The 27,821-nt window shown below is 48.5% G+C and overlaps 1 protein-coding gene across 4 annotated transcripts in view; it reads right to left on the bottom strand.

Moving 5' to 3' along the window:
* Positions 1 to 7,389: 7,389 nt before the first annotated feature.
* TTLL6 (tubulin tyrosine ligase like 6) overlaps positions 7,390 to 27,821 on the bottom strand; it is a 33,109-nt gene continuing 12,677 nt past the window's right edge. The window contains exons 9-14 of one of the 4 annotated variants that reach the window (XM_077776885.1): positions 25,629 to 25,817; positions 24,238 to 24,412; positions 23,001 to 23,285; positions 13,702 to 14,071; positions 12,474 to 12,742; positions 7,390 to 8,033 (exon numbers count right to left, since the gene is read on the bottom strand). In XM_077776885.1, the coding sequence (XP_077633011.1) occupies positions 12,474 to 12,742; positions 13,702 to 14,071; positions 23,001 to 23,285; positions 24,238 to 24,412; positions 25,629 to 25,817 (1,288 nt within the window). In that variant the 3' untranslated portion in view covers positions 7,390 to 8,033. Of the gene's footprint in view, positions 8,034 to 12,473; positions 12,743 to 13,701; positions 14,072 to 23,000; positions 23,286 to 24,237; positions 24,413 to 25,628; positions 25,818 to 27,821 lie in introns of those variants that run through there. The other 3 variants (XM_077776881.1, XM_077776883.1, XM_077776882.1) reach the window with 3 other exon arrangements.

Genomic DNA, 27,821 nt, shown 5'->3' with positions numbered 1-27,821 from the left:
GAGGCGCCCCCCCCCCCCCCAGCAGAGTCTCCTTGCCTCCTTGCCTGTAAAAGAGGGATGGTACTAACAGCTACAGAGCTGATGCTGGAATCAAGTCAACACCCCGGAGCGACACGCCTTGCACAGCATAGCCCAGCGCTTAGTGACCGCAGCAACGGTCTGCCGGCCTCAGCTTCCTCTCTGACCTTGCCAAGCCCCAAAGGCATGTGTCCTAGAGCAACCTTTAGACACTGGCCCTCTGCTTGGTCCCAGCCAGATGACTAGAGGGACTGAGAAATGGATCAAAGGAAACGCTATACTCTACTCCTTTGTCACAGCATCCACCCCGCCCCACCGCCACCCACCCAAGGGAAGCAGCTCAGTTCCCTGTCCTCTGGCGCCCAGGCCGTAGCCCTCCACACCAAGAGGCAGATCTCGGCAGAGACTCTCGACAGCCTGTGTTTTCAGCACCCCGTTGGCTTTTAAAATGAAAATAATTCAGGAGAGGGCCTGGGTTTAGGACATCAAGCCTTTTCTTGGAGCTGGTCCCCAAACTGGCTGTGGCCTGAAGATGGCCGACTCGGTTCCTACTTTGTAAAACTGAGGTAACTGCCTTTCCCACCCTGTCTTCCTCGGGGTTCCTTATGGGAACAGTGACAGAGTGGAGGGTACACGGGAATGCTCGGTTCCCCTGTGTCGTATTACACTGATCTCTGCACTAGAAGCTAATTGCAAGGGCACAGGTCAAGTTCAAGTAACCGTGGCCCTGGAAGGATCTCCCTGAGGTTTCCGTTGGGTGGCCTTGGAGTCATGGCGATTCAGTCTTGCCTCCCACACATGCTGCTTCTAATATTACTCGCCTCCCAGGCCCTAGTTTTCTCATCTGTAAATGGGGATTGAACTCCGCTCCCCGCCCCCCCCCCCACCATCAGGTGGTTTGGGGGATAACTCCTACAGCACTTGACCTAGTGCCTGACACGGAATACGCACCAAATAAACAGCAAGGACGCGTATTCCTAAGTAGATACTGGAGTAAGCTGACTGCACGCCCCCTGCGGGGGGCCTTACCCCTGCGGCTTTGGGGTATCTGAGCCAGGGCCGCTGGGGTGCATGCAGCCTCGAGAGCAGCGAGCAGAAGGCGCTTGGTAAGTGGCTGTCGGCCCTGCCCCAACCAAGCATTTCTGCGCAGCTCCCCCAACCTCCATCCTGCTTCTTCCAGCGGAGCGGGCCCTCCTGGGACCCCGCTGGGGCGAAGGGCGGCTTCTCTGNCCGTGGTCCTGGCGCCTGAGCCGGGATGCGCTCGGCAGGGCAGCGCGCGGAGGCGCAGCGGCGTCGGGGAGGCAGGCGGCGAGCAACGGTCCACCCGGGATTTGTCCCCACCCAGGAGCGCGGGGCTCAGCGCCGAATCGGCCGAATGCCTCCGGTCGCTTGGCGCACCAGCGCGGGCCTGGCTCCCGGGTAGCGAGGTTTTTCTCTCCGTGCGTCCTAATCTCCAATTCTGTGCAGATTTACCCCATGCGCCTTTTCCGCGCTCACCTTCTCCAACGGACACCTCTAAGCCAGCAACACACAGGGCGCGCGCTCTTTCTCTCTCTCCGGGGGATCCCCCCAACCCCACCGTTGCCTCTAAGTCCCCTCTCGGGAAATGGGGAAGGGAGAATGCCCTCCACCTCCACTTTCCCAGGCCCCTTCTGGCGGACGCCGCCGTTTCCCCGCAGGGTCCCCAGATGCAAGGCAAATGAAAACACCCGGAAAAGAGGATCCTTTGCAGGGTTTGACTCTAATGAAAGATTCCTTTTTCTCTCTCCTGTCTTTCCCGCCTCTCAGACAGGCACGTTGGAAAAATAATCCAGAATTTTCAAGGAATCAGGATATTTGCTGAGGCCTGGACACCCAGAAAGGGACAGGCTATCCAATAGTTGGCTTTTTTTTTTCTCTCTCTCTCTCCACAGGAGCCCAGTCCCTATGAATACAACTACTGTGCATCTTTCTGTGAAATATAAATTTCCCAACCAGGCTGCAAAGAATATGAATTTTCATAGGTACACTGAGCCCTAAAACCACCATCAGGCCATAAGGGGGTCTATTGAAGCTACCTCCAGGTACAACCAAATTACATCATGGTAACCAGAGATCTTGATTCAGATCGTTTATGTTTAAATAAAGAGGGGAAAAGGGTGGCTAGGTGGGTTGAGCCTCTGACTTTGGCTCAGGTCATGATCTCTCAGTTCATGGATTCGAGTCCTGCCTAGGGCTCTGTTCTGACAGCTCAGAGCCTGGAGCCTGCTTCAGATTCTGGGTCTCCCTCTCTCTCTGCCCCTCCCCTGCTCACACTCTGTCTCTCTCTCCCTCTCAAAAATAAATAAACATTAAAAATTTTTATTTAGGGGCACCTGAGTGGCTCAGTCGGTTAAGCGTCCCACTTAGGCTCAGATCATGATCTCACGGTTTATATGTTCGAGCCCCACGATGGGCTCTGTGCTGACAGCTCAGAGCCTGAAGCCCGCTTCAGATTCTGTATCTCTCTCTCTCTCTGACCCTCCCCTGCTCACGCTGCCTCTCTCTCTCTCTCTCAGAAATAAATAAAACATTAAAAACTTTTTAAATAAAAACATTAAGAAAATTTTTATTTATAAAGAGGGGGAAAACACTTTTGAAATATCCAAATAATTGGAAATATTCATAAATATATTCATTTCACCGGGGCTCTGTTTGGCTGGTGGTTGTGGCAGACAGAATCAGGGATGTCAACTAGCTATTTTTCTGGTCTAAAAACAAAAATACCCTTCCCCCCCCACACACACATACACACCTCCTTTGAACCTCTGCTTCTCAGCTACAAAATGCAAAGAACTCAAGTCCCATTTAGACTGTGGGAACTGACATCGAGGAGTTCAGGGTGGAGGGAATAGGAAATGCAGCAGACATGTTGTCAGAGGCCCAGACTAAGTCCTGCCTCTGTGCCTTTGATGGCCCCTGGCCTCAGTGTTCTCATCTGCAAGATGGGGATACTACTGATCTCACAGGACTGCTGCGGAGCATACACAAAGTAATACATGCAAAGATGCTTTATCATTATCTGGCTTTTCTTGGCCTCTCCCACGTTGAAAGGGGATCGAGGCAAGGAAAACAAGCGTCTAGCTTGGGCCCCCCCCAGAGATGGGATGAGCATCCCCACGCTCCTTGAGGCCCTGACATGTGGCCCTGCGGGCTCAGTCTCACCTTCTGCCAGATCCAAGGGGAAGCGGGAGGCCCGCCTCGACCCCTGTTTGCTTTGGCCAGGTTGGGATGGCTTTGGTGGATTTGCCAACAGGATTTTGGTGTTTGCTCTCCTGCCTGGCAGACTACTGAGGCAGCTGGCATTCTGTTCCCAATTAGCCTGCTGACTGATGTTGCTCATAGCACTGCCTGCCTCACTCCCTGCCGCTTCCACCCCCCTTTTCAGAGGGATGAGGGACCGTTTCTTTCCTCAGACTCCGAGGCTTGGGAAAGCGGGATGGCGGAGAGCCGACACAGCCTTCCCTCCCTTTGTTTTAAAGTTTGTTTTTTAGACTTTAAAGCATATTTGAGAGAGCGAGCAAACAGGCGCTCTGCAGAGGGAGAGAAAGAGAGAGAGAGAGAGAGAGAAAGAGAGAATCCTAAGCTGGCCCCATGCTCTACGCTGAGCGAGACATGGGGCTTGATCTCATGAGCCCCACAGTCTTTCCCTTAAAAATGTTTGTCCAGGGCAGGGTGTGGGTGCCTGGGTGGCTCAGTCAGTTAAGCTTCTGACTCTTGATTTCTGTTCAGGTCATGATCTCAGGGTTCGTGAGTTCAAGCCCCGCATCAGGCTCTCACAAGGCCTGCTTGGGATTCTCTGTTTCTCTTTCTCTCTCTGCCCCTCCCCTGCTTGCTCACATACACCCTTTCTCTTTAGCTCTCTCTCTCTCTCTCAAAAATAATAAAATAAGGGGTGCCTGGGTGGCTCAGTCGGTTAAGCCTCTGACTTCAGCTCAGATCATGATCTCTCGGTTCGTGGGTTCAAGCCCCGAGTTGGGCTCTGTGCTCACAGCTCAGAGCCTGGAGCCTGCTTCGGATTCTGTGTCTCCCTCTCTCTCTGTCCTCCCCCACTCGCACCGTATCTCTCTGCGTCTCAAAAATAAACAAACATTTAAAAAAATCAGACAGAGAGCCAGAGAAACCAGGCACCCGTTCTAGATTTTTAAAAGACTTGTTTTGCCTCCCCCCACTCCTCTCCTCATGGTTTCCAGGGATAGTAGTTCCGGAGTAAAGAGGAAGGGGGACCCTTGCTGAAGCAAGGGATCAGAACGATCCCAAACCTCCCACCGCGGGGCAGCTCCGGAAGCCTGGAGCCACCTCCCGAAGCCCACAGTGTGCACTCAGGGGTCACAAAACAGCCTGCACACGGCGCACTGCTTGGCTTTCCCAGGCTGCCGGTTAATAACGCAGAGTCATGGCTGAAGAATGCAAAATAATTGAAAGCAATGCTTCGTAAATTGCAGCTCCCCAGTCTTCATTACTTTCCTAACAATTCGCAGAACCCATTTCATTGCGTTTTTAGATTCCTTGAATTGAAATGCCGCTGTGTGCTGTAATTAAACTAAGTGACATACCAGCTGTGAATGCATGCATGCGGCTCATGTAAGCATCCCCGTCCGGGTGGGGGAGGACGCTTGAGCCAGCTGCCAATCTGCCTGCCTCCCTCTCCTTGCCAGAACGCATGGCAAAACCGGAATCTGCAGTCGCCCTTTGAAGGCTAGGGGGAGAGGTTTCCCCGCCTCTTCGAGGTGGGCTAGGGCTTGTCCAGTGTGGGGTGAGCCGGATAAGTGGTTCTCAAACATGGCTACACATTAGAGCCCTCTGAGGGAGCTTTCTAAGCCAGGTCAACACCCCCCACCAGGTCAACTGACTACTCTGGGGTTTTTTTTGGGGGGGGTGGGGTTTGGAAGCCCACATGTCTTCAAGCTGCCCTGGTGGTGCTGAGGCTGGAGAACCTGCCCAGTCGAAAATGGCTATTTTATAGAACAATTTTTTTAAATGTTTATTTTTGAGAGAAAGAGTGCGAGCAAGGGAGGGGCAGAGAGGGAGGGAGACAGAATCCGACGCAGGCTCCAGGCTCTGAGCAGTCAGCACAGAGCCTTACACAGGGATCAAAGTCATGAACTGTGAGATCATGCCCTGAGCCGAAGTCGGACGCTCAACCGACTGAGCCACCCAGGCGCCCCTCATATCCACTTTTAAAAATCATGTATATATATTTTAAGTAGGCTCCACACCCATTGTGGGGCTCGAACTCACGACACTAGGGTTAAGATCCCATACTCTACCGACTGAGCCAGTCAGGCGCCCCCAAACCGTATGTATCTTTTTCTGCCATTTCAAATATCACCTCCTCCAGAGAGGAGGACTTGATCCTCCCTGCTGGGTGGGAGGGCAGTTCCTTCTCTAACGACACTCCTTGTTAGTGGCACTTAATTCAAGCTAGCGATCTGTGGGTTTGTCTCACTCCACCGCACACTCCACGGGGCAACGTCCGCCACAAGTTTTTTTGTTTTGTTTTTTGTTTGTTTGTTTTTGTCGCGCACAAGCACTGGGCAGACAGCTGCTGGGCGGAGCCCTGTGCGCGAACAGGCAGGGGTGGGCGGGACCTGCCATGTTGCCTTCTCATTGGCTAACCCAGAGCCGTCGAAGTCTCTAAGCGGGACTGCCTACGTACCGTGGTGGGCGCAAAATGAAAATGCGGGGCTTCCCGGTTGAGAAACTCTTCAGGGGCGCTTGGGCGGCTCAGTCGGCGAAGCGTCCGACTCTTGACTTCAGCTCAGGTCATGATCTCCTGGTTCCTGAGTTTGAGCCCCGCACGAGGCTCTCCGTTACCTGAGATTCTCGGTGTCCCTCTCTCTCTGCCTCTCCCCTGCTCACCCTCTCTCTCAAAATAAACATTTGTTTAAAAAATATTCAGAATTTCAAGAGGGTGAAAACAGAGCATCTAACCAAGTGCAAGGCCCTTCTAAGCGTGCAGCTATGTGAGACTACACGGATTCCACGCCCATGAAGCAGAGTCTGGGATCAAAGGTGCAGGCACCAAATCGTCCCCTAGAAAGACAAATCCTTCTGACTTCGCCTTATTAAAAGACTTCCTTTTTATCAGCTCAGGAACCTTGAACGGCTGAAGCTGGTGACTAGGGAGAAAAGGGGAGAGATGTGGAGGTTCTAGAAAGCCCCGTTTCAGGAAGTCTTACATCTTTTGTGTGGGCCAGGCTCTGATCTATAGATCCCAAAAATGACAATGGAAAAATTGGCCTTGAGTCAGTCCATATTGAGGCTCCTAAATGGTATTGGGAAGGGACAGGCAAAGGGGGTTTAAGTAGTCTCTGTGCCCAGCATGGGGCTCAAACTCACATCCCCAAGATCAAGAGTTGCATGCTCTTCTGAGCGAGCCCACCAGGTGCCCCAGGAGGGTTAATGTTTTACTAATCTGGGTAGTTGTAATCAGGGCTCCCTTCCTCTACCATCCAGGTAAATCCTGACTTACTTACTAAAAACAACTCTAGGGGTGCCTGGGTGGCTCAGTCAGTTGAGCGTCCGACTTCGGCTCAGGTCATGATCTCCTGGTTCGTGGGTTCGAGCTCCACGTCAGGCTCTGTGCTGACAGCTCAGAGCCTGAAGCCTGTTTCAGATTCTGTGTCTCCCTCTCTCTCTGTCCCTCCCACACTCATGCTCTGTTTCTCTCTGTCTTAATAATAAATAAACATTAAAACATTTAAAAAACAAAACAAACAACAAAAAAAGAACTCTATACCAGGAGTCTCTGAAAACCAGACCCAGGTGGGGATGAAGTTGTGTCTGTGAGTGCTTCCCAGTGGGACATGCATGGCTTCTCCATTCACCACTTTGGATAACTGACTGAGGAGACCTGTGTGCTTTAAGTTTCCCAGAATCCTCTGACATCCTTGACGCCAGAAATTCATTCCAGTAGGAATCCATAAAGCAAAGCTGAATCAACATTGTGAAGCAGGTTCTTGACTTCAGACCTCACCCTTCTTCCACCGCTGCCCCCTCCAAAGCTCCTCATTCCTGGGCTCTAACTCAGGAAGAACAAGTGGGGCAAAACCTCAGATCACATTCCTGTAGAGAACGAACCGGCAGGATGAAAGGTTATGCCTCGCATCTACCAGAACTGATGCTGGGCAGGCACGTGGCAGCCACAGTGCCCCCCAAAAGGGCCACCTTGGGCACCAGCCTCCCGGCAAGGAGGGCAGAGCCTACCATTCATCCAAAGAAATTCTTCAAAGGCTCCCGATGCATTTTCACTGCATTTGGAGCTTTCTTAACTGAGGAGTGCTCGGGAAGACGATCTCTCCCCCTTCCCCCTTCCCAATCCCTCTCTGGATCAGGCTCACCAGCCCAGCATTGAGCGTGACAATTTATTAATGTGCACTTGGGGGGAAGATGTGTCATTTCTGCAGGTAGCTGGAAGAAACACCTGCACGCCAGGCACACTCGCCTCACTTCTTTCTCTATCAGCAGGGTCGATGAGGATTGGTGACGGAGGTAGCAGGAAGGTGTTTGGGCACAGAGGTGGCTGGGGTGGGAGGAGGTCTGGTCTTTACCTTGTAAAGTTACAGCTGCCCCAGTCCCCTTACTCAGGGCTCAGAGGCCTGTTGGTGGACTGAGGACTTTGGATTCCTGGAAACTTTGAGTCTTTCTCTGCAACATTCCTCCTTTGAGGGGGGAGTGTTCTAGAAGACAATGCCATCTGAGGGACCCATAGGAATGCCACCAGAGGGGCAGCTGGGGTGTGTCCTGAGGCAGCACCCATATCTCTCATAAGTCATGGTCCTTTATCACTGGAAGCTCAACTGGGAGGGTGCAAAAGGCAGGGCTGTTGGCCCCGTGGTGTTAATGGGAGGTAGTTTATAAGACCGGGATATCTAGATGAGGAAATAAAACTTTCAGTTGATTCTATGAACATTGTAGACAGTTTAAGAAAAGATAAATCATTTCCTGGGGATACGAGGTGGAGAGGAAAACAGTGGCAGAGATCCAGTCTGATTCTGAAAACAAAAAAAAAGATATGTATTTTTTTATTTCCTTTAAAATAGCCTCTAGAATATTCAAGTCAATTAACACATCATCACCATTCCTATCTAGAAGTAGCTCGGAGGCGCTCAGGTGATTCACATCCACAGTCACCAGAAACCATATTTACCATCATCTTCCTGCATCCTTCCAGCCCCAAATATTTGATACGGGTCATTAAGGAGCAGCCAAGATGGCGGGTCCGAGATAATATGCGGTGGTGGTTAAGCATGCAGGCGTGGGAGTTTTGAGTGCTCTTGTGTAAGTTATTTAGCCTCTCTAAACCTTGGCTTTCTCCTTTGAAAAAAAGAGAATAACAATAGTACTCACCACATAGAGTTGCTTCAACGATTGAGAAAATGTATGCAAAGCTTTGAGTACATCAAAAGCAAGCGTGTCTGGGTCCAGTCCTTGCTGGCCTCATCAGCACAATGTCATCATGATGATCATGCTCATGATGCAACTACCACTTATTCCGTAGGGTGCCAGGCACACCGCTGTAGCAGGCTTTTAAGAATCTCTTAAAATCTACAAAATGGACTATTTATCCCCTAAAAGCTCAACTGTTGACAGATCTGAAACCTTAAACTCAGTGACCGACCCGCCGAGAAAGTGGGTCCAGAGGAAGGACGATGAGATTATAGTGATCTAAGTAGAAACACGTCAGGGCTCCTTTCTTCACAGGGGTCAAGATAGGCTCTAAGTCCACAGCAGGATGGTAAAGAGGAAGAAACACTGGGTTATTTGTCCAGAACTCCTCACTTGTGTGTGGTTGGACAAGTCATTTAATGTCCCCAAACCGTGGTGGTTTTCATTTGCAGATTGAGGATAAAGTCTGATGTCTTCTTGCCAAGCTCACAGCATTTGACCTGAGGATTCCATGAATATGGTATGTCAACTTGATGTGTGGAAGGTATTACTTTGACCAAGAAAGCCCCATAACTTGGACCTCTGCTCTACTCTTTCCTTCTTTTATTCAACCGTGAAGCCTGATTCTTACACCACATCCTCCACCATTTGTAAATGAATGCACTGATGGCCGGGCATTCTCCTGTATACAATTAGACTTCAGGAGTTTGCCCTGTAAGCATCAGTCCTTGGCACACTGATGAACTGGGGATTTTTAGAACCCATCATTTGACATGAGAGCAGAGGGCCAGCTCTGCGATCTGGCAACCCTGTATGGCATTCTAAGAGGCCACCTCCGTCACCTGCAGAAATGCCTTCACTGAAGAGTCATTTATTAGAACCCTTTGGTATGCCCCCAGCTCAAACTGAAGACTATTAAAAATGCCATTTGAAAATAAGGTAGTATAGTTTAGGAATCAGGAACATCTGTCTCAAATCCTTGCTGGGCCACTTAAAAGCTGTGGGACCTTCTAAAGTTCAGGCCTTCTGCTTTTTGAACCTCAGTTCTTTTCTAAAGTGCACAATTGTGATTGAAATGAAATTGGATAAAAAATACATATATCTAGAAGTGTGCCGGCACCAGCGTGGTTGGCTGCTAAAAGAGGGGTAACAATTACCATCATTACTATTCATGAGAAAGTAAGTGCCTCCGGCCACTGTCCTCTACGGTAGTAGAAGTCTATAATAGAAGATTCCATATGACAAACTGCCCTTAGATATGAGGGCTCGGGAAAGAAGTCTCTCCAAAAGAACTCTCTAACTATTTATCTTCATGTTCAAACTTATTTTTACTCATTTAGGAGAGAATATCAAAAACGCCTCTGCCAGTCAAATCCCAGAGCTTCTCAGGGAGACCAAACCCAAGCTGGAGTTTGCTAAAGAATGACACAAAGAAACATCGTCTGATGTCCCAGGTTCAACCGAGAGAGAAGCTCTCCCTGTTCTCAACTCTCTCTTACCCAGACCTGATGCTGCGTAACCAGTCACATAAATGCCGGTATGTAGAGGGAAATTCCAAGAGCTTAGGATATGAAGTAACCAATAGCCTAATCTCTGAAGAGCTCTCAGTCTGGGCTTGGCGTGGGGTAGGGGGTGGGGAGATGCAGCCCCTGCCCTCAGGGAGACCCCAGTCAGATGGTGGAGACAGAATCCATGTCCTTAGGGAGACTCTATTCTGATTGGAGAGACAAGAAAGACCCAAACAGAATGCTGTGTTTGGCCTTTTCTGCTAAGAGGTTCAAAGTCAAATTCAGTAGTCAATGCAGAAAGTACTTTCTCTCACCCTCTTAATACAATGATCTCCTTTCTCTATATGGCATCTGATCATCATGACTTCATTCTATCAGGTGTATTGAATAAATTTTTCACTGTAACCTACTATATCCCCCCCCCCCCCGTTTTTAACAATAGGATTATAGGGGCACCTGAGTAGCTCAGTTGGTTAAACATCCAACTTTGGTTTGGGCTCAGGTCATGATCTCACAGCTTGTGAGTTCGAGCCCTGCATGGGGTAATGCAGAGCCTGCTTGGAATTCTCTCTCTAAATAAATAAATAAATAAATAAATAAACAAACAAACAAACATTAAAAATTTTTCTTTTAAAACAGGGGTGCCTGCGTGGCTCAGTCAGTTAAGCATCCAACTTCTGCTCAGGTCATGATCTCACGGTCTGTGGGTTCAAGCCCCACGTCAAGCTCTGTGCTGACAGCTCAGAGCCGGGAGCCTGCTTTAGATTCTGTGTCTCCCTCTCTCTCTCTGCTCCTCCCTCCCCTGCTTGAGCTCTGTCTCTCTCTGTCTCTCTCTCTCAAAAGGAAATTAACATTAAAAAAATTTTTTTAAGCAATGGGAGCATAAATAGCAATAAATGAATAACCTTCCCTTGACTTCAAATTTTAGTATTGGAAAATCACGAACTGAAGAAAGCAGGGGTGGGTTTGGGCTCCGTAAGGATCGGGGAGTTTTGTTCCAATAACAGGCCCACAGGTCAGGCCTGACTGTCACAAGTTTCTGTGCCCAGGCCTGGGTCTAGACATAGGACAATCCTCACTCACTACCACACCTGAGAGACATGGGTTGCCGGGGCCACACCTCAAGCATCTTGTGTCAGAATTGCCAGGAGTGTGACCCAGAGGGCTTAACTAGCCAGCCCTGCCCTCGATCGAAAAATCATCAGGGAAACACCAGGCCCAGTTCTTCTCTGAGGTGAGGTGAGAAGCCCATCAGAATCATGCAGAAGAGCTTCTTAAATGCAGATTCTTGGGCCCCCACTAGGACTTACTGAATCAGAATTTCTGGAAGCCGGCTCTCGAATATGCATTCTTACAAGCACCCAAAGTGATGTCTATGGGCTGATGTTTACTCTCAGGCCGGTCTGCAGTGTGAGACACTGCACAAGGGGGCGGGGTCAAACTGTCTGGTCACACTTTGGTGGCAAGAGGGAGGGAGATGGACGAAAAGCGTAGCCTTCTCCAGGCAGCCAAGCTGCAGGAGCCCCTCCCCTTCCCGAGATGCCATATACTTGATGAGTTTCTCCTGGGCTGGGACACACCGCCCTCCTTGGGCAGCACCGATGTTCCGACAGAGGGCCCCTTGCTATCTTCCACACAGTGGAATCAAAGCTTCTCAAAGGTCCTCGCTCCACTGTCTTGTTGTTCCGTCCCTTCAGTCCATGTCATTACCCTGCCCGCTTTCGGGGCGAGTGACCCGGACCCAGGCCAGGCTGGCATGGAATGAAAGCTGTGGAAATCAACCTCATGGATGACATGGCCAGAAGTAGTCTGGGACTGGCATTAATGACTCTCACTTTTAGCCGTAAGTGGAAGACAAGCAAAGTACCAGCAAAGCAGGTTGATCATAGCAGAAATACACATGGGGGAGGCGAGGGGGTCTTGGCACATTTTGACTGAGGTTAGTCTTTTTGTTCTTTAATTTTTTTTTTATGTTTTATTTATTTCTAGGAGAGAGAGAGAGACAGCGTGAGCAGGGGAGGGTCAGAGAGAGAGAGGGAGTCACAGACTGAAACAGGCTCCAGGCTCTGAGCCGGCAGTCAGCACAGAGCCCGACGCGGGGCTCGAACCCACGAACCGCGAGATCATGACCCAAGCTAAAGTCGGACGCTTAACCGACTAAGCCACCCAGGCGCCCCTGTTTTTCTTTAATTTTTAATGTTTATTTTTGGGGGAGAGGGAAAGCACGAGTGGGGGGTGTGGGGGGGAGGAAGGTGGGCACAGAGAGAGAGGTAGACACACAATCTGATACACGCTGTCAGCACAGAGGCTGATGCAGGGCTCGAACTCGCAAATTGAGAGATCATGACCTGAGCCAAAATCGGACGCTCAACCAATTGAGCCACCCGGGCGCCCGTGACTGAAGTTAGTCTTGATAGTTTGCTCACCTGTATGTCTGATCGCTCCAGCCACCCACCTGCCTATCCGACCTTCCAGAAATCTGTACACGTGGCGCGGGCCAATAAAGCAAGCACGCGAAGGGAATACGGGCGGACCTACCTAGTTCCGCGCGCATCCTCTGGGGCCCGCGATGCGCCAGTGACTGTAGGCTTCCCGATCCTGCATACACGGATCTCTCGTCGCAGCCCTGTGGCTTCGGCCCGGCCTCGGATCCAGCCGGGCTGGAGTGGCGACCACCAGCAGATCCTTCAGGGAGACGTCCTGGCTCGGCGGATCGCGCACCACGAGGAGGGAGGACAGACGCAGCCGCCTGTTCCCGCCGGAGTTCCGGCCGCCCACGCAGCACTCCCCGGGCAGGGACTGGTTTTCTGGAAAGGCGCAGTCACCGGCGTCATCAGCTTGTGCTGCTGGACTCGCCCCCGTTCCTGGCGGGGGGCCACCTCCCGCTGGGGTCCCCTGGCCTAAAACCGGCCGGAGTTCCTGAATCCAATTCCTCCCCCAAATAGTTTATCCTGTTGCCATACTGAATGCTCCTCACCCAGTACGACAGGACTCAGCCGAATGGAGCTCTTCTGAATGAGGACCAGGAAACTGAACAGGGTACTTGTCAAAAGCATTCAATGGGGTGGGGAAGCACTTGGGTGGCTCAGTGGGTTGAGCATCCGACTTCAGCTCAGGTCATGAGCTCAAGGTTGGTGAGTTCCAGCCCTTCCCTCATCCAGCTCATTGCTGTCAGTGCAGACAGACCCCCCCTCCGCTAGGGATCCCCTGTCCCCCCCTCTCTCTGCCCCTCCCCTTTGCTCTCTCTCTTTTCTCAAAAATTACTAAAACAGTAAAAGAAAAGAGAAAAGTCTCAGGGCATCTGGGTGGCTCAGTCGGTTAAGCATCAGACTCTTGATTTCGACTCAGGTCACGATCTCAAGGTTCACGGGGGCCACACCCCAGTGTGGGGCTCTTCGCTGACCGTGTGGAGCCTGGTTGGGACTCTCTCTGTCCTCTCTCTCTTCCTCTCCCCTGCTGGCATGCTCTCTCCCTCTCTGCCTCTCTCTCAAACGAAGTGAACACTTTTTAAAAACATTCTATATATATGATTTTTTTTTTTTTTTTTTTTTTTTTTGCTTTTGTATTTCCAGCAAGACTAGAGACTCCCTAAGGACGTGGGTTATGTCTCCACCATCAGGGTGGGGTCTCCTGGCTCCCTGAGGGCAGGGGCTGTATCCCCCACCGCCACCCCCAGACGGGGCACTCCTCAAAGACGAGGACTGGCTCCGTTCGTGGCTCCGTCCCCTAAGCCCTGGGCACGTGGCACGAGCCTGGTGGCACTCACGTGACTTGTTACTCAGCACCAGCTTTGGGTTGCAGTGAGCCGGGAACAGGGAGAGCTTCCGCCGCAGGTGAACCTTGGTGAGGAGCTCTGACATCGGATACTGCTTCCTCGTGTCAATCTTCAGCGAAGCCCAGCTTTGGTTCAGACCTCCTAGGAAGCTCTGGGATGTCGTCGGCAGGGAGCTTTTCGACATATTCCCCTGGAGGAGGGGCTGAGAGATTCCGTGGTGCTCATACTTGGAGGAGACCGCCTTATCCGCCTCGGGGCTACTGTGCTCAGAGCTGGTTTTCGGGATCATGCTGGGCAGAGGCTCTGGGGAGTCTGAGCCCCGGGTGGAGGAATCTGGGGAGGTTTCTACTGAGGTTACGGGCTGGAAGAGAAAACAGTCCAAAATGAGACTGCCGAAGCCTAAGTCTCCTTCCTAGGCCTTCTTGACTTAAACAAAGTAGGCCAAGGTCATGAGCAGCAAGAAAGATTAGGTTAGAATAGTTTCCTAACCAGGAGTTGGTTAAACGTCAGGGCAGAGGATAGAGGGATGGCCACAGAAGTCCCTTGGGTTTTTTTTTGTTTGTTTGTTTGTTTTGTTTTTTGTTTTTTTTTTAATACAAGAGACAGTTTAAACCCGAGAAATTGGTTATCAGAAAAATGGGTATTATTTCACAGCTGTCAGACTGGCAAAAATCAGAAAGGTGTTGATGGGATGGGGTGGTACGAGGACACTCATACACTGCTGATAAGGAGGTAGACTGATACAGCCATTTTAGCGAACCATCTAGAAACAGTTAATAAGATTACAATTACACTATGACTCAGCATTTCTGCATCTAGGTGTACATATCCAGTGAGTTGTAACTCCTTTAAAAAAAAAATGCGTACAGGGGCGCCTGGGTGGCTTAGTCGGTTAAGCGTCCGACTTTCGCTTGGGTCATGATCTCACGGTTCGTGGGTTCGAGCCCCGCGTCGGGCTCTGTGCTGACTGCCGGCTCAGAGCCTGGAGCCTGTTTCAGTCTGTGACTCCCTCTCTCTCTGACCCTCCCCTGCTCACGCTGTCTCTCTCTCTCTCTCCTAAAAATAAATCAAACATTTAAAAAAAAAAATGCGTACACCAATGTTCCCAGCAACATTATTCCCAATAGCCAAAAGGTGGATGTAATCCATAGGTTCACCAACAGATGAGAGAAGAAACAGAATGTGGTATATGCTGACAAGGGAATGCTATTCGGCCTTAAAAAGGCAAGAAATTCTGATATATATTGCAACACGCGTTGACTTTGAAAATGTGATGCTAAGTAAAATAAGCCAGTCGCAACAGTACAAACCTTACATGATTCATCTTCTCTGTGGTATCTAGAGTGGTCATAGAGGCAGTAAAATAGAGAGGAATGAAATAAGGCAGAAGAAATATTTGAAGAATAGCCACAAACTTCTTGAATCTGGTGACAGACATCCATTTACAAAATCAGTAAGTCCCTAAGAATCCTAAGTAGAATGAACACAAATAAAATGCCATCCAGATGGGGCGCCTGGCTGGCTCAGTCAGAAGAGCCCTCGCCTTTTGATCTCGAGGTTGTGAGTGCAAGCCCCACATTGGGGATGGAGATTACTTAAAAAAAAAAAAAGAAAAGAAAATCTTCAGAAAGAAAATGATACCCATACACTTCATAGTCAGATAGCTGAAATCTGGAGATAGAGAACCGCCAGAGGAAAATGACACATTATATACAGCTGACAATGTTACGAATACAGTTGACTTCTCAGGTAAGAGAGGTAACAAGACATCGCATGGTGATAAAAAAGGGTCAATTTGCCAAAGACGTAAGAATCCTAAATATGTATATACCTAATGACAACGCTTCAAAATACATGAAGAAAAAGCTTCCAGAAATGAAAGGAGAAACAAATTCGCAATTATAGTGGGAGATTTCAGCATCTCTCAGTAACTGATAGAACTCACACACAGAAAATTAACAAGGACATAGAGTTGAACAATATCATTAACCAACTAGATGTTAATTGGCCACTACCTGACAATGGCAAAATATACACCCTTCTGAAGTGCACATAGAACATTACCCAAAAGAGACCATAGTCTGGGTCATAACATAAACTTTGACAAATTTAGAATGGAAATCATATTAAATATGCTCTCTGACCATATGGAATTAAAATAGAAATCAGTAACAGAAAACACCAGGAATAGCTCCAAACAATTGGAGATTAAACAACATACTTCTAAATAATCCAGGTGTCATAAGGGAAATCTCAAGTCAAATCAGAAAGCATTTTAAATGAAATGAAAACAAAAAAGAAAAACAGGATAGCAAAATATATCAAAAGCAAGGATAGGGACACATGTATAGCATTAAGTGTTATATTAGAAAAAGTCTGGGCAGCCTGGCTGGCTCCGTCTTGATCTCAGGGTCATAAGTTCAACCCCCACCCTGGGTGTGGAGCCTGCTTTAAAAAAAGGAAAAAAAAGGTCTTAATCAATAATCAAAGCTTCTCTCTTAAAAAAAACTAGAAAAAGGAAAACAAAAATAAGGCCAAAGAAAGCAGAAGGAAAGTATTAATAAAGAGCAGAAATCAGTGAAATAAAAATTAGAAAAACAGTTGATCTTATCAACTGTTACGAAAATTCAGTAGCCATATAGGACTTAACTCTCAGGGGGCACCTAGGTGGCTCAGTCGGTTGGGCATCCCAACTCTTGATTTTGGTTCAGGTCACAATCTTACCACTTGTGAGTTCAAGCCCCATCACAGGCTCTGTGCTGACAGTACAGAGCCTGCTTGGGATTCTCCCTCTCTTTCTCAAAATAAAGAAATAAACATTAAAAAAAAAAAAAACCACCTCTCACCAAACTAGGAATTGAAGTGAACCTTCTCCAACCTGATAAAGGACATCTGCAAAAACGCTATAGTTCACATCATACTTTTTTTAAAATGTTTTATTTATTTCTGAGAGAGAGAGAGAGACAGTGTGAGCAGGGGAGGGTCAAAGAGAGAGGAAGACACAAAATCCGAAACAGGCTCCAGGCTCTGAGCTGGCTGTCAGCACAGAGCCTGACATGGGGCTCGAACCCAGGAACCGTGAGATCATGACCTGAGCCGAAGTTGGAGGCTTAACCGCCTGAGCCACCCAGGCGCCCCCACATCATACTTTATGATAAAAGACTGAACGTTCCCCTCTAAGACTGGAAACAGGACAAGGTTTCCAACATCGTACTAGAAATCCTGGACAGTACACAGTAAGGCAAGAAAAAGAGATAAAAGGCATAAAGATTTGAAAGAAGTAAAATCGCCTTTATTTGAAAGTGACATGATTGTTTATCATGAAAATCCTGAAGAGTCAGCAACAACAACAAATTTACCAGGATTTACAAGGGGCTGAAGCATTTCAATGACAAAGGAAAATCTATTCTTTCTTGCTTTTTTAAAAAAGTTTATTTAGTTTTTTTTAATAAACTTTTTTTTTTTAATTTCTAGGAGAGAGAGAGAGAGACAGCGTGAGCAGGGGAGGGTCAGAGAGAGAGGGAGTCACAGACTGAAACAGGCTCCAGGCTCTGAGCTGGCAGTCAGCACAGAGCCTGACGCGGGGCCCGAACCCACGAACTGCGAGATCATGACCTAAGCGAAAGTCAGATGCTTAACCGACTAAGCCACCCAGGCGTCCCAAAAGTTTATTTAGTTTTTAAATTTTAAGCTTTTATTTTATTTTTTGAGAGACAGAGAACGAGCAGGGGAGGGGCAGAAAGAGAGGGAGACATGAATCCAAAGCAGGCTCCAGGCTCTGAGCTGTCTGCACAGAGTCCTACGAGGGGCTTGAACCCACCAACGGTGAAATCATGACCTGAGCTGAAGTCGGATGCTGAACCTGCTGAGCCACCCAGGCGCCCCAAAGGAAAGTCTGTTCAATAAATAGTGTGAGAGGGGTGCCTGGGTGGTTCAGTCGGTGAAGAGTCTGACTCTTGATTTTGGCTCAGGTCTTGATCTCATAGTCACGAGATCAAGCCCCACATCAGGCTGTACATTGGGCGTGGAGGCTGCTTAAGATTCTCCCTCTTTCTTCCTCTGTCCCTCCCCTGCCGGCTCCCTGTCTCTCTCTCTAAAAAAATTTTTTTTTTTAATTTTTAAAAAAGTGTTCAAAATAGCCACACATATGGGAAAAACAAACCCTGGTTCCCATCTCTGAGCACACTCAAAAATTAATTTGAAATGGATCATGGACCTATACACAAAGCTAAAGCTATAAAGCTTTTAGGGAAAAAACTAAGAGAACATCTCCGTGACCTGGAAATTTCTTAAACAGGACACAGAAAGCGAAAGCAGTAACTGTAAGAGAAAAATTGATAAACTTCATCAAAATTAAAATCTTTCCCTAATCAAAGACACTATTAAGAAAAAGAATAGGGGCACCTGGGTGTCAGTCGGTTGGGCATCCGACTTTGGCTCAGGTCATGAACTTGCAGTTCACGAGTTCGATCCCTGAGCCAGGCTCTGTGCTGAGAGCTCAGAGGCTGGAGCCTGCTTCTGATTCTGTGTCTCCCTCTCTCTCTGCCCCTCCCCTGCTCATGCTCTGTCTCTATCTCTTAAAAATAAATAAAGATTAAAGATATTTTTTAATAATAAAAAAGAAGAATAGGCAGGTTTCCAGGATATACAAAGTACTCCTACAAGTCAATAATAAAAAGATAAATAATCCTCATTTTTAAAAGAGAGGGAAGCAAAACCTTGACAGACTCTTCACAAAGAAAGATAATATGAATGACTAACACTGACAAAGTGCTCAATACATTTAATCACCAGGGACATGCAAATGAAAACCACAAAGTGAAATCACAAATAGCCATGAGAGAGGCTAAAATTAAAAAGAAAAAAAACAACAACCAGATACCCCCAAAGGTGGATAAAAATGAAGCAACTGGAACTCTCATTCATTGTTAATGGAAATGTACAAATGATACAATCACTTTAAATATTTTGGAGTTTCTTTTTTTTGTTTTTAAATTTTTTGTTAATGTTTATTTTTTGGAGAGAGAGAGACAGAATGAGAGCAGGGAAGGGGCAGAGAGAGAGGGAGACACAGTATCTGAAGCAGGCTCCAGGCTCCGAGCTGTCAGCCCAGAGCCCAATATAAGACTCAAACGCACGAACTATTAGATCATGACCTGAGCTGAAGTCAGATGCTCAACTGACTGAGCCACCCAGGTGCCCCTGGAGTTTCTTATAAAGTTCTAGATAGATCTACCCTTTGACCTAACTACCTAGCACACCTCTCCTAGGTAGTTACCCAAGGGAAATGAAAACATGTGTCCACAACGACTTGTACAGGAATGTTCATAGAAACTTTAATCACAGTAGCAATAAAAGAATAAAAACTGGGAACAACCCAAATGTCCATCAACAGGAAAATGATAAACAAACTGCAGTAGATTTGTACAACAGATTATAATTCAGCAATGAAGAATCAACTATTGATATACCCAACAAGATGAATGGGTCTCAGATATAATGTTGAGCTAAAGAAGACAGACACAAAAGAATATGTACTATTTTATTCCATTTATACAAAATTCTAGAATAGGCAAAATATCCAAGGTCGAAAAAGTCAGAGTCAGGATCCCTTGTCCTTGAATGAGGGACACAGAGGACTGGGGGGCGATTGGCAGGGAAAGGACAGGAGAGAACTTTCTGGAAATGTCAGAAGTTTCTACACCGTGACAGGGATATAGGTTACATAGACGTGTTTATTTGTCTGAATGGTACAGTTAGGATCTGAGCATGTCAGGGTGCCTGGCTGGCTCAGTCAGAATAGCATGTGACTCTGGATTCAAGTTCAACCCTTACACTGGGTGGAGAGATTACTTAGGGAAGTAAACTTTTAAAAAATTTTCGAGCATTTCAATGCCTGCAAATTTAATCTTAAAAATAGAAAAGAAAAAAACAGGGCTCAACAAGAAAAAGGCTAGGTCATAGAAGAGATAGATAACCCAATCACATTTAAATAAAGTTTAAATGCACGCATTAAAAATAAATCTCTACTGGGGCACCTGGGTAGCTCAGTCGTTTAAGCATCTAACTCAGCTCAGGTCATGATCTTGCGGTCTGTGGGTTCGAGCCCTGTGTCGGGCTCTGTGCTGACAGCTCAGAGCCTGGAGCCTGCTTCAGATTCTGTGTCCTCTCTCTGCCCCTCCCCTGCTCACGCTCTGTCTCTTTGTCTCCCTCAAAAATAAACATTAAAAAAAAAATCTCTACTTTGCCAGGAAACATACTAACAAAAGATGGTAGATAGGAGAATGGTAGATGAGCATAGAGATAAAAGGGAAAAATAAATAAATGAAAGACACAAAGGCTTTGCACGAACCAAGGATTTTTATTAAACCAACCCTCTGCAGAGGAAATCCAAAAAAGAAAAAAAAAACAATAAAATGTTGCTGCCTTACTTTTTAAAAATCTCTTTAGAGTTAAGCAGTACTACTTTAAGTCTTAGATTAATGAGAAAAGAACAAAGACAGTCTTGTCACAGTAACATATTTTCTTTATAGTTTATTCATTTTTGAGACAGAGAGAGAGTGACAGAGCTCGAGTGGGGGAGGGGCAGAGAGAGAGGGAGACACAGAATCAGAAACAGGCTCCAGGCTCTGAGCTGTGAGCACAGAACCCGATGCCGGGCTTGAACCCACGAACTGTGAGATCATGGCCTGAGCGAAGTTGGACGCTTAACCAACTGAGCCACCCAGGCTACTAAGTCACAGTAATATTAAAATAACAGCTAATGCCTCCTGCGTCCTGTGTGGCAGGCACCACTCTAAACATTTTTCTCCTCTTTTTTAATTTATTTTGAGAGAGCGAGCATGCGTGAAGAGCGCTCACGTGAGTTGGGAAGGGACAGAGAGAGAGGGAGAGAAAGTGAAAATCCCAAGCAGGGTCCATGCTGTCAGCTCAGAACCGGATGTGGGGCTGGATCCCATGAACCACGAGATCATGACCGGAGCCCAAATCAAGAGCCAGACACTTAACTGACGGAGCCACCCAGGTGTCCCTAAACGTTTTCGTCAGTTCTTTCATTTAAGCCTCAAAGTAGTCCTCTGCAGTTATTATTATTAAAATGCCATTTTTTTAGATGAGGAATCTAAGGCTTAGGGAGATAAGAGTAATTAGACACAAGTCATATAGGAGACTCCAGGATCCAAGTATCTAAACAGAGGCAGTCAGATCCCAATGCATACTCTTTATTCTTTTTTTAATTGCCGTAAAATAAACACACACACACACACACACACACGTGCGCGTGCACACGCGGCTTAAGATTGACCATTTTAACCTTTTAAAAAAATTTTTTCTTAATATTTATTTTTGAGGCAGAGAGAGAGAGACAGAGCATGAGCAAGGGAGGGACAGAGAGAGGGTGACACAGAATCCGAAGCAGGCTCTGTCAGCCCAGAGCCCGACACAGGGCTCAAAACCTTAATCTGAAAGATCATGACCTGAACCGAAGTCAGATGCTTAACTGAGTCACCCAGGTGTCTCCAGTTTAACCTTTTTTATTTAATTAGAGAGAGAGAGAGAGTGAGTGGGGGGAGAGGAGCGAAGGGAGAGAGAAAGAATCTTAAGCAGGCTTCACACTCAGCTCAGAGCCCGACAAGGGGCTTGATCCCACAACCCTGGGATCATGACCTGAGCCAAAATCAAGAGTTGGACACTCAAGAGACTGAGCCACCCAGGCACCCTGATCTTAACCATTTTTAAGTGTACAGTAAGTAGCGTTAACTATATGCACATTGCTATGCAACAGACCTCTAAAACCTTTTTAACTCGCAAAATTGAAACTCTATCCCCATTAAATAACTCCACAACCCCTGGCCACCAACATTCTATTTTGTGTTTCTAAGGGTTATATTAATACCCTATTGGGGCGCCTGGGTGGCTCAGTCGGTTAAGCATCTGACTTCAACTCAGGTCATGATCTCATGGCTCATGGGTTCAAGCCCCCCATGGCTCATGGGTCAAGCTCTGTGCTGACAGCTCGGAGCCTGGAGCCTGCTTCAGATTCTGTGTCTTCCTCTCTCTCTGCTCCTTCCCCACTTGTGCTTGCTCGTTCTCTCAAAAATAAACATTTTAAAAAATTAAAAAAAAAAAAAGAGTTTGAATACCTTACAGACCTCACTGGCAGCATTTACCTTTTTCATGACTGGCTTCTTTCCCTTTGGAAACATGTTTATTTAAATCCTTTGCCCATTTTAAAATCAGTTTATTCTTGTTGTTGTTGAGTTGTGAGAGTCCTTTATATATTCAGGATATAAACCCCTTATCAGATATATGGTTTGCAAGTTTTTTTCTCCCACTCCACAGGTTGCCTTTTCATTCTGTTGATTCTTCAAGTTTGATATAGTCCCCCACTTATCTATTTGGGCTTTTTTTTTTTAAGTTTGTTGATTTATTTATTTAATAAGTAATCTCTATACCCCACATGCGTGGGGCTCGGACTCATGACCTCAAGGTCAAGAGCCACATGCTCTTCCAACTGAGCCGGCCAGGTGCCCCTGCTTTTGCTGCCTATGCTTTTAGGATCTCATATCTGCAAAATCTCACGTCATGAAGCTCCAATGCCTACTCTCTTAAAGGTGCTTATTAAACTGTGGCTGTAAACTATTAATAAATTATGAAATTTATTTAGTGGGCTGTAACTAGCATTTTGAAAAGAACAGAACGGAACACAAAATAGCAAAGGACTCGCTGTATGTGGTATGGCTAAGCACAGCTTTACTTCTTTTAATTTTTTAAGAATTCTTTAAGTGATCTCCACACCCAACGTGGGGCTCGAACTCACAACCCCGAGATCGAGTCGCTTGCTCCACTGACTTAGCCAGCCAGGTGTCCCTTAAGAACTTTTTTAGAAGCTTTTTTTCAGTGTGTGTCTATGTTCAGAGGAAATGAAATGGATTTCTACTGCGGGCTACGGTTAGAAACTTGAAAAACAATGCACTACTCTCTACTGCACTCGGACCAAGCGAAGGCCCAACATGCTGAAGATTTTCTGGTAGCTACAGTACAGTCGTGACCCAGTGCTTGGTCGTGGTCACTGACTCTGATTAACATTTGAAAAGCCTCAAGAGGAAGGGTCCATTCTGGATCCTAAGGGTATGCTATTCCACAACTTAGACTTCCCCGGTGGGGAAATCGAGGCTTCAGTGACTTACTCAAAGAGAGATAGTAAGTCAGGGGTAGAGAAGGGACCAGAAAGGCTCCTCCCACCGCCGCCCTGAGCTCAGCCATCGGGGGAGGTAGAGCACTCTACTCACCACGGCGTCATCGGTGAATATGTTCACCGCGGAGGCAGACTTGGCCTCCTTGATTCTGGAGAGGGCGTCACTGAGTTCCAGCCCCGGGCAGCCGAGAAGGCTCGAGTGCGTCAGGTCAGGCACCGAGGTGTACTGTCTGGCAGATAGAGGCTTGCAGGGCACAGGGTCGGCCTCTTTCGTGGGGGCCTCCGGGGCAGGGCAGCCGTCGGTCTCATTTCCTTTTGCATCTCTGACGCTCAAGAGCAAGTCAGGTGTGCAGGGCACTAACGTCAATGGCTGGAGGTTCTGGGAAGGGAGGAAAGTGGGAACCCGGCTGTGTCCACTTCCAGATTCATCTGCACCAAGGGTAGGTGCGACGGAGGAGAGGAGGAGAAGGCAGGCAGACGGTATCAAAGTGTCTCTAATGCACAGTTCTCATCCTGGGGTGCAGGGGCTCCTAGGGGGCTCATGGATAGTTTCATGGGGACTTTGAGCCACTTAAGACAGCAGTTTTAAAACTGTACCTTTGGATACTTTATGGCAAGGGATTCCAGAGCTCTTATCAGATTCTCCGAGGGCCTATGACCCCAACAAAGTTCTAAACAACAACAACAGCAACGAACCCCACAAAGATAGACCCTGCTCTACTCCAGTCCCTGTAGTGCTGGAGACAAAGGAGATGGACCACAAAAGGCCAGCTGAGTCTTTCCACCGAGCCAGAAGGGACAGTGAGGCGGAGAGGGGGAATCCAAGGATTCGGATCGCCGGTCAACTGGACAGCTGGCCTACAGGCCAAGGGCCGGGCCACAGTCTGAGCAGTGAGCAGGCTGGGAGGACCCGGCTGTGGTCAGTCACCCCGTGTAATGGTGAGGGTCCTGCCTCCCCGCTGCTCTTCTCTGCGCTCCCCTCCCCCCAGCTGTGCCCCTGGCCTGCTGGAGGGGGGCATTCCTACCCCAGTGGTCCCGGAGCCCGTGGCCTCCGTGGGGATCCTGTCCGGCCACCCAGCTGCTTTTACTCCCAACCGGGGGAGGCAAGAAGGACAGACCAGTGAGAGTCGTCTGAAGGATGCCGGGCTTCTCGTGACTTCCAGGCCTGCCCACCCCAGGCCCCTCCAGGCCCCAGCCCTCCATGCAGCCCCATTCCTTCAATGCGTCAGGGCTCTGAGCAGTGGTCGCCTCCGGAGCCCCCCGCGGACCGGCCCCAGCCGGGGAAGGGTGCTGGGCACACAGGCCCCCCTCCCCGTCGTTGTCAAGTTTACTTGTTTGGAGGCGGGGGCGGCGGCCTTGAGTTCCTGCTGTCGTTTCTGTCCCTGGCTCCTCGTGCTCTTGCCTCTCGCTCGCTCGCCAGCCGACTCCCCCTGCATCTCCGCCTTCTTCTCGTTCATTTGGAAGGATTTTTTCTCCTGTTTGAGTCTCAGCTCCTGGATCAGCTGCCTGTCCGGGAGGAACGGCGAGCATCAGCGGAGGTGAGGGGCAGGCTGCAAATGTGGGGACTGTCCCCGACGGGTGGATGAGACTCGGCAAGGGAGGGCAGTGCTCCACACGACCTCCCCCAGCGTGTCCGGCCTGCACACGTGGGATTGCAGGGCACAGGGCAGGAGGGGGAGGGGCAAGTCATTCCTCCCAGCAGACCATTCCCAGCCTGGGGAAGAGCATCCAGGGAAAGATCTACAGGGTTCCACCCCCTTGTCTCCGTCCCCACTTCCCTGCAGCTCAATGCCACACATGGCGGGTGCCGGGAAGAGGGTCTGGGCAGGCAGCCCAACCAAGCGGTCCCCATATTGGACCACTGTATATCCCAGGCCTCTCTGGCCAATGATGTAGTGGGACTAACATGGTCACATGGGTCAGGAGGCAGAGATTCTGATTTCTCTTTCGTCATCACCTCCTATGGGACCCCTTCCGTGCTCAGGCCTCCCCTTCCATAAAACGAGGTGATGGAGAGGGATTAGACTAGACAGGATGAGTCCCTTCCAGCTCTTAGATTTCATGCCTGTGGGAATTCAGGAGCTAGTTCTGAGGGACTGGGAATTCTGGACTGGGGTGAGGGTTCCCCTCCCAGAGGTGAGTTTCTAGAAACAGTCCCATATCTACTTAACGCCCACAGCAGGATATCTTAGAATTCTTGGTCCTTGTGAGACTAAAGCAAATCTGTCCCTGGCAACTTCCAGGTTGGGGACTGAGGCTCAAAGACCCTCCTTGTGGGGGCGCCTGGGTGGCTAAGGCGGTTAAGCCTCCGACTTCAGCTCAGGCCATGATCTCATGGTTCGTGGGTTTGAGCCCCACGTCAGGCTCTGTGCTGACAGCTCAGAGCCTGGAGTCTGCTTCCAATTCTGTGTCTCCCTCTCTCCCTGCCCCTCCCCTGCTCACACTCTCTTTCTCTCTCAAAATATAAACAAACATTTAAAAACTAACNCGCTGTCTCTCTCCCTCTCCGAGAAATAAATAAAAACATTTAAAAAATTTAAAAAAAATAAAAATAAATAAATAAATAAATAAAAACTAACTAACTAAATAAATAAATAAACTTTATAAATAATAATAATAAAAAAGACCTTCCTTTCCATCCCAGGCCAGTCACCCTATAAAGGTCAAGTATAATGTCCACCCCCGCCCCAATACCCACCCACGTCACCCAGAGCCTTCCTACCGGGCATACACCTCCCGAGCCCTGGAAGCAACAGTATTCTGGAAGAGAGAGTTGTTTCCCTGGAAAAACTTCTCATACTTCTCCGAATTCAGAATAGGATAAATCAGCCGGAACCCTCCACAGTTTTCCTTCTCGTACTGCTCAGTTTTCTCCAACCACGCGGCCTGGAAACCCTTGACCTCCTCCATCCTGTTGGGGAACAGAATACGGGGCTACTGTAGATTTTCTAGAAGGGACGTGCCAAGCCAAGTGTCATCTGGGGGCCAGGTGGTCAACCAGTATTTGCTAAATAGATGTGTGTGTCTGTGGGCCTGAAAGGAAGGAGATTCTAGCCCTCTGGGGACAGCTGTCGTCATGAGGCACTAATCGCTGGTTAGGACAGTCCTTCTGACAGCTCCCCAAGGTGGCTCCTCATATGAGATCCCATTTCCCCGTTGACACGGCTCTGAGGAGGCGGACGGCGGCCACCTCCCCCTTCGCGGCCCTGATTCCCCTCTTCGGGAGGATGGCAGCTTGTGTTTTGCTAAACTCCAGGGCTTCTTGGATGAGCTTTTACGAGCTGTGATGATCTCATTCTCCCTCGCAGCCCCACGGGGAGGTGGAGGTCAGGGAGGGAGGAATGATAAACCCCTTTTACAGCAGGGAAACTGAGAGCACTGAGCTTATCCAGGGCCAAGCCATGACGAAGAGGATGATTCAGGGGAGGGGCCCCCGGCTCCTCCCTAACAGAGGCTGCCTCCTCCTTGAGCAGTTTAGAGAGAGCTGGGAACCGCGGAAGGCAGCCCGGAGTCCCAAGCGGCACACTCACTGGGCTCTGGCTCGAGTCCTGTCACTTCCGGGCGGGGGGACCTTGTGCACGTCAGTTCCCCTTCCAGAAGCTTCGTCTCCTTAGCTCCCACAACGGGACCATGCAACACCCCCCGCTGCCCACCTGCCGCCCTCCTCACAGGGAAGACGGGGCGCCCGCCAGGGTGCCCTGAGAGGCCCAGCGCGGTCAGAACACAGGCACTGTCGCCTCCGTTTCAGAAGCCCCACCCCCAAGGACCAGCTGGCTCTGCTCATGGGAGTCGAGGGGCTTCCGTGGGATCTGAAAAGCAACAAAAGCATCTCTTCCACCAAGTGCAGAGTCTTCAGACACTAGAATCACTCCGCAGAATGAAGGCCCCTGTTTAAAGGCAAATACTGCCATTCAGGGAGGAGGGGGCGCTCGCTCCCGCCAACAGGTAACAGGGGGCAGGAGAGAGCAATGGGTCTTTCGGTAAAAACAAAGGAATGGTTTTAATTTTTGGATTGGTGATCCCTGAATCTTCACATTATATTTAATGAACTCATACCCATGATATACTTCTGTCGGTAACTAAATCTCCTTTTTTTAGGTACAAAAAAAAAAAAAGGCTCAAGGTAAAACTGTTCCAACGGCCGCTTTTGGCAAATATAAGCTAATTTTCCAAACAGGACTATCATATGTTAGAACTGACTTCCCTCCCGACCAGCTCAGGGCAAGATCCTTTTTTTAAATGCGATGACCTGTTTTAATTGAGGTATCATTGACCTACACCATTCTGTCTGTTTCCCAGGTGTACGGCACAATTTGATACTGATGTATATTGTGAAATGATCCCCCAAATAAGTCTACGTCTGTCACCATACGTAGTTAACAAGAATGTTCTTCTTTGTGATGAGAACATTTAAGATGTGTTCTCTTGGCAACTTTCTTTTCTTAAACTTTTTCTTAAAAGTTTATTTTTGAGAGAGAGCTTGTGCAGAGACAGAGCAGGGCAGGGGCAGAGTGAGAGAGAGAGAGAGGGAGACACAGAATCGGAAGCAGACTCCAGGCTCCGAGCTGTCAGCACAGAGCCGGACGTGGGGCCCGAACTCAGGAGCCAATGCGAGCTCATGACGTAAGCCAAAGTCAGATGCTTAACCAACTGAGCCACCCAGGTGCGCCTCTAAACAACTTTCAAATATGCAACACAGTCTTACTAACTATAGTCACCATGCCCTATATTACATCCCCATGACTTATTTATTTTATAAATGGAAGTTTGTAGCTTTTAGCCACCTTCCCTCATCTTGACCACCCCTCCCCCCCCGCCTCCGCAACTCCAGTCAAGGCTCTTTACCATCTCTAACACACACTAAGATCCTGGGCACTGTGATGAACCTTTTACACACGTATCTCATACAATTCCA

The sequence above is a fragment of the Crocuta crocuta genome, unplaced genomic scaffold (genome assembly GCF_008692635.1).
Source record: "Crocuta crocuta isolate KB4526 unplaced genomic scaffold, BGI_CrCroc_1.0 scaffold352, whole genome shotgun sequence".
Taxonomy (NCBI): domain Eukaryota; kingdom Metazoa; phylum Chordata; class Mammalia; order Carnivora; family Hyaenidae; genus Crocuta; species Crocuta crocuta.
This window is presented reverse-complemented; position numbering and strand designations above follow the sequence as displayed.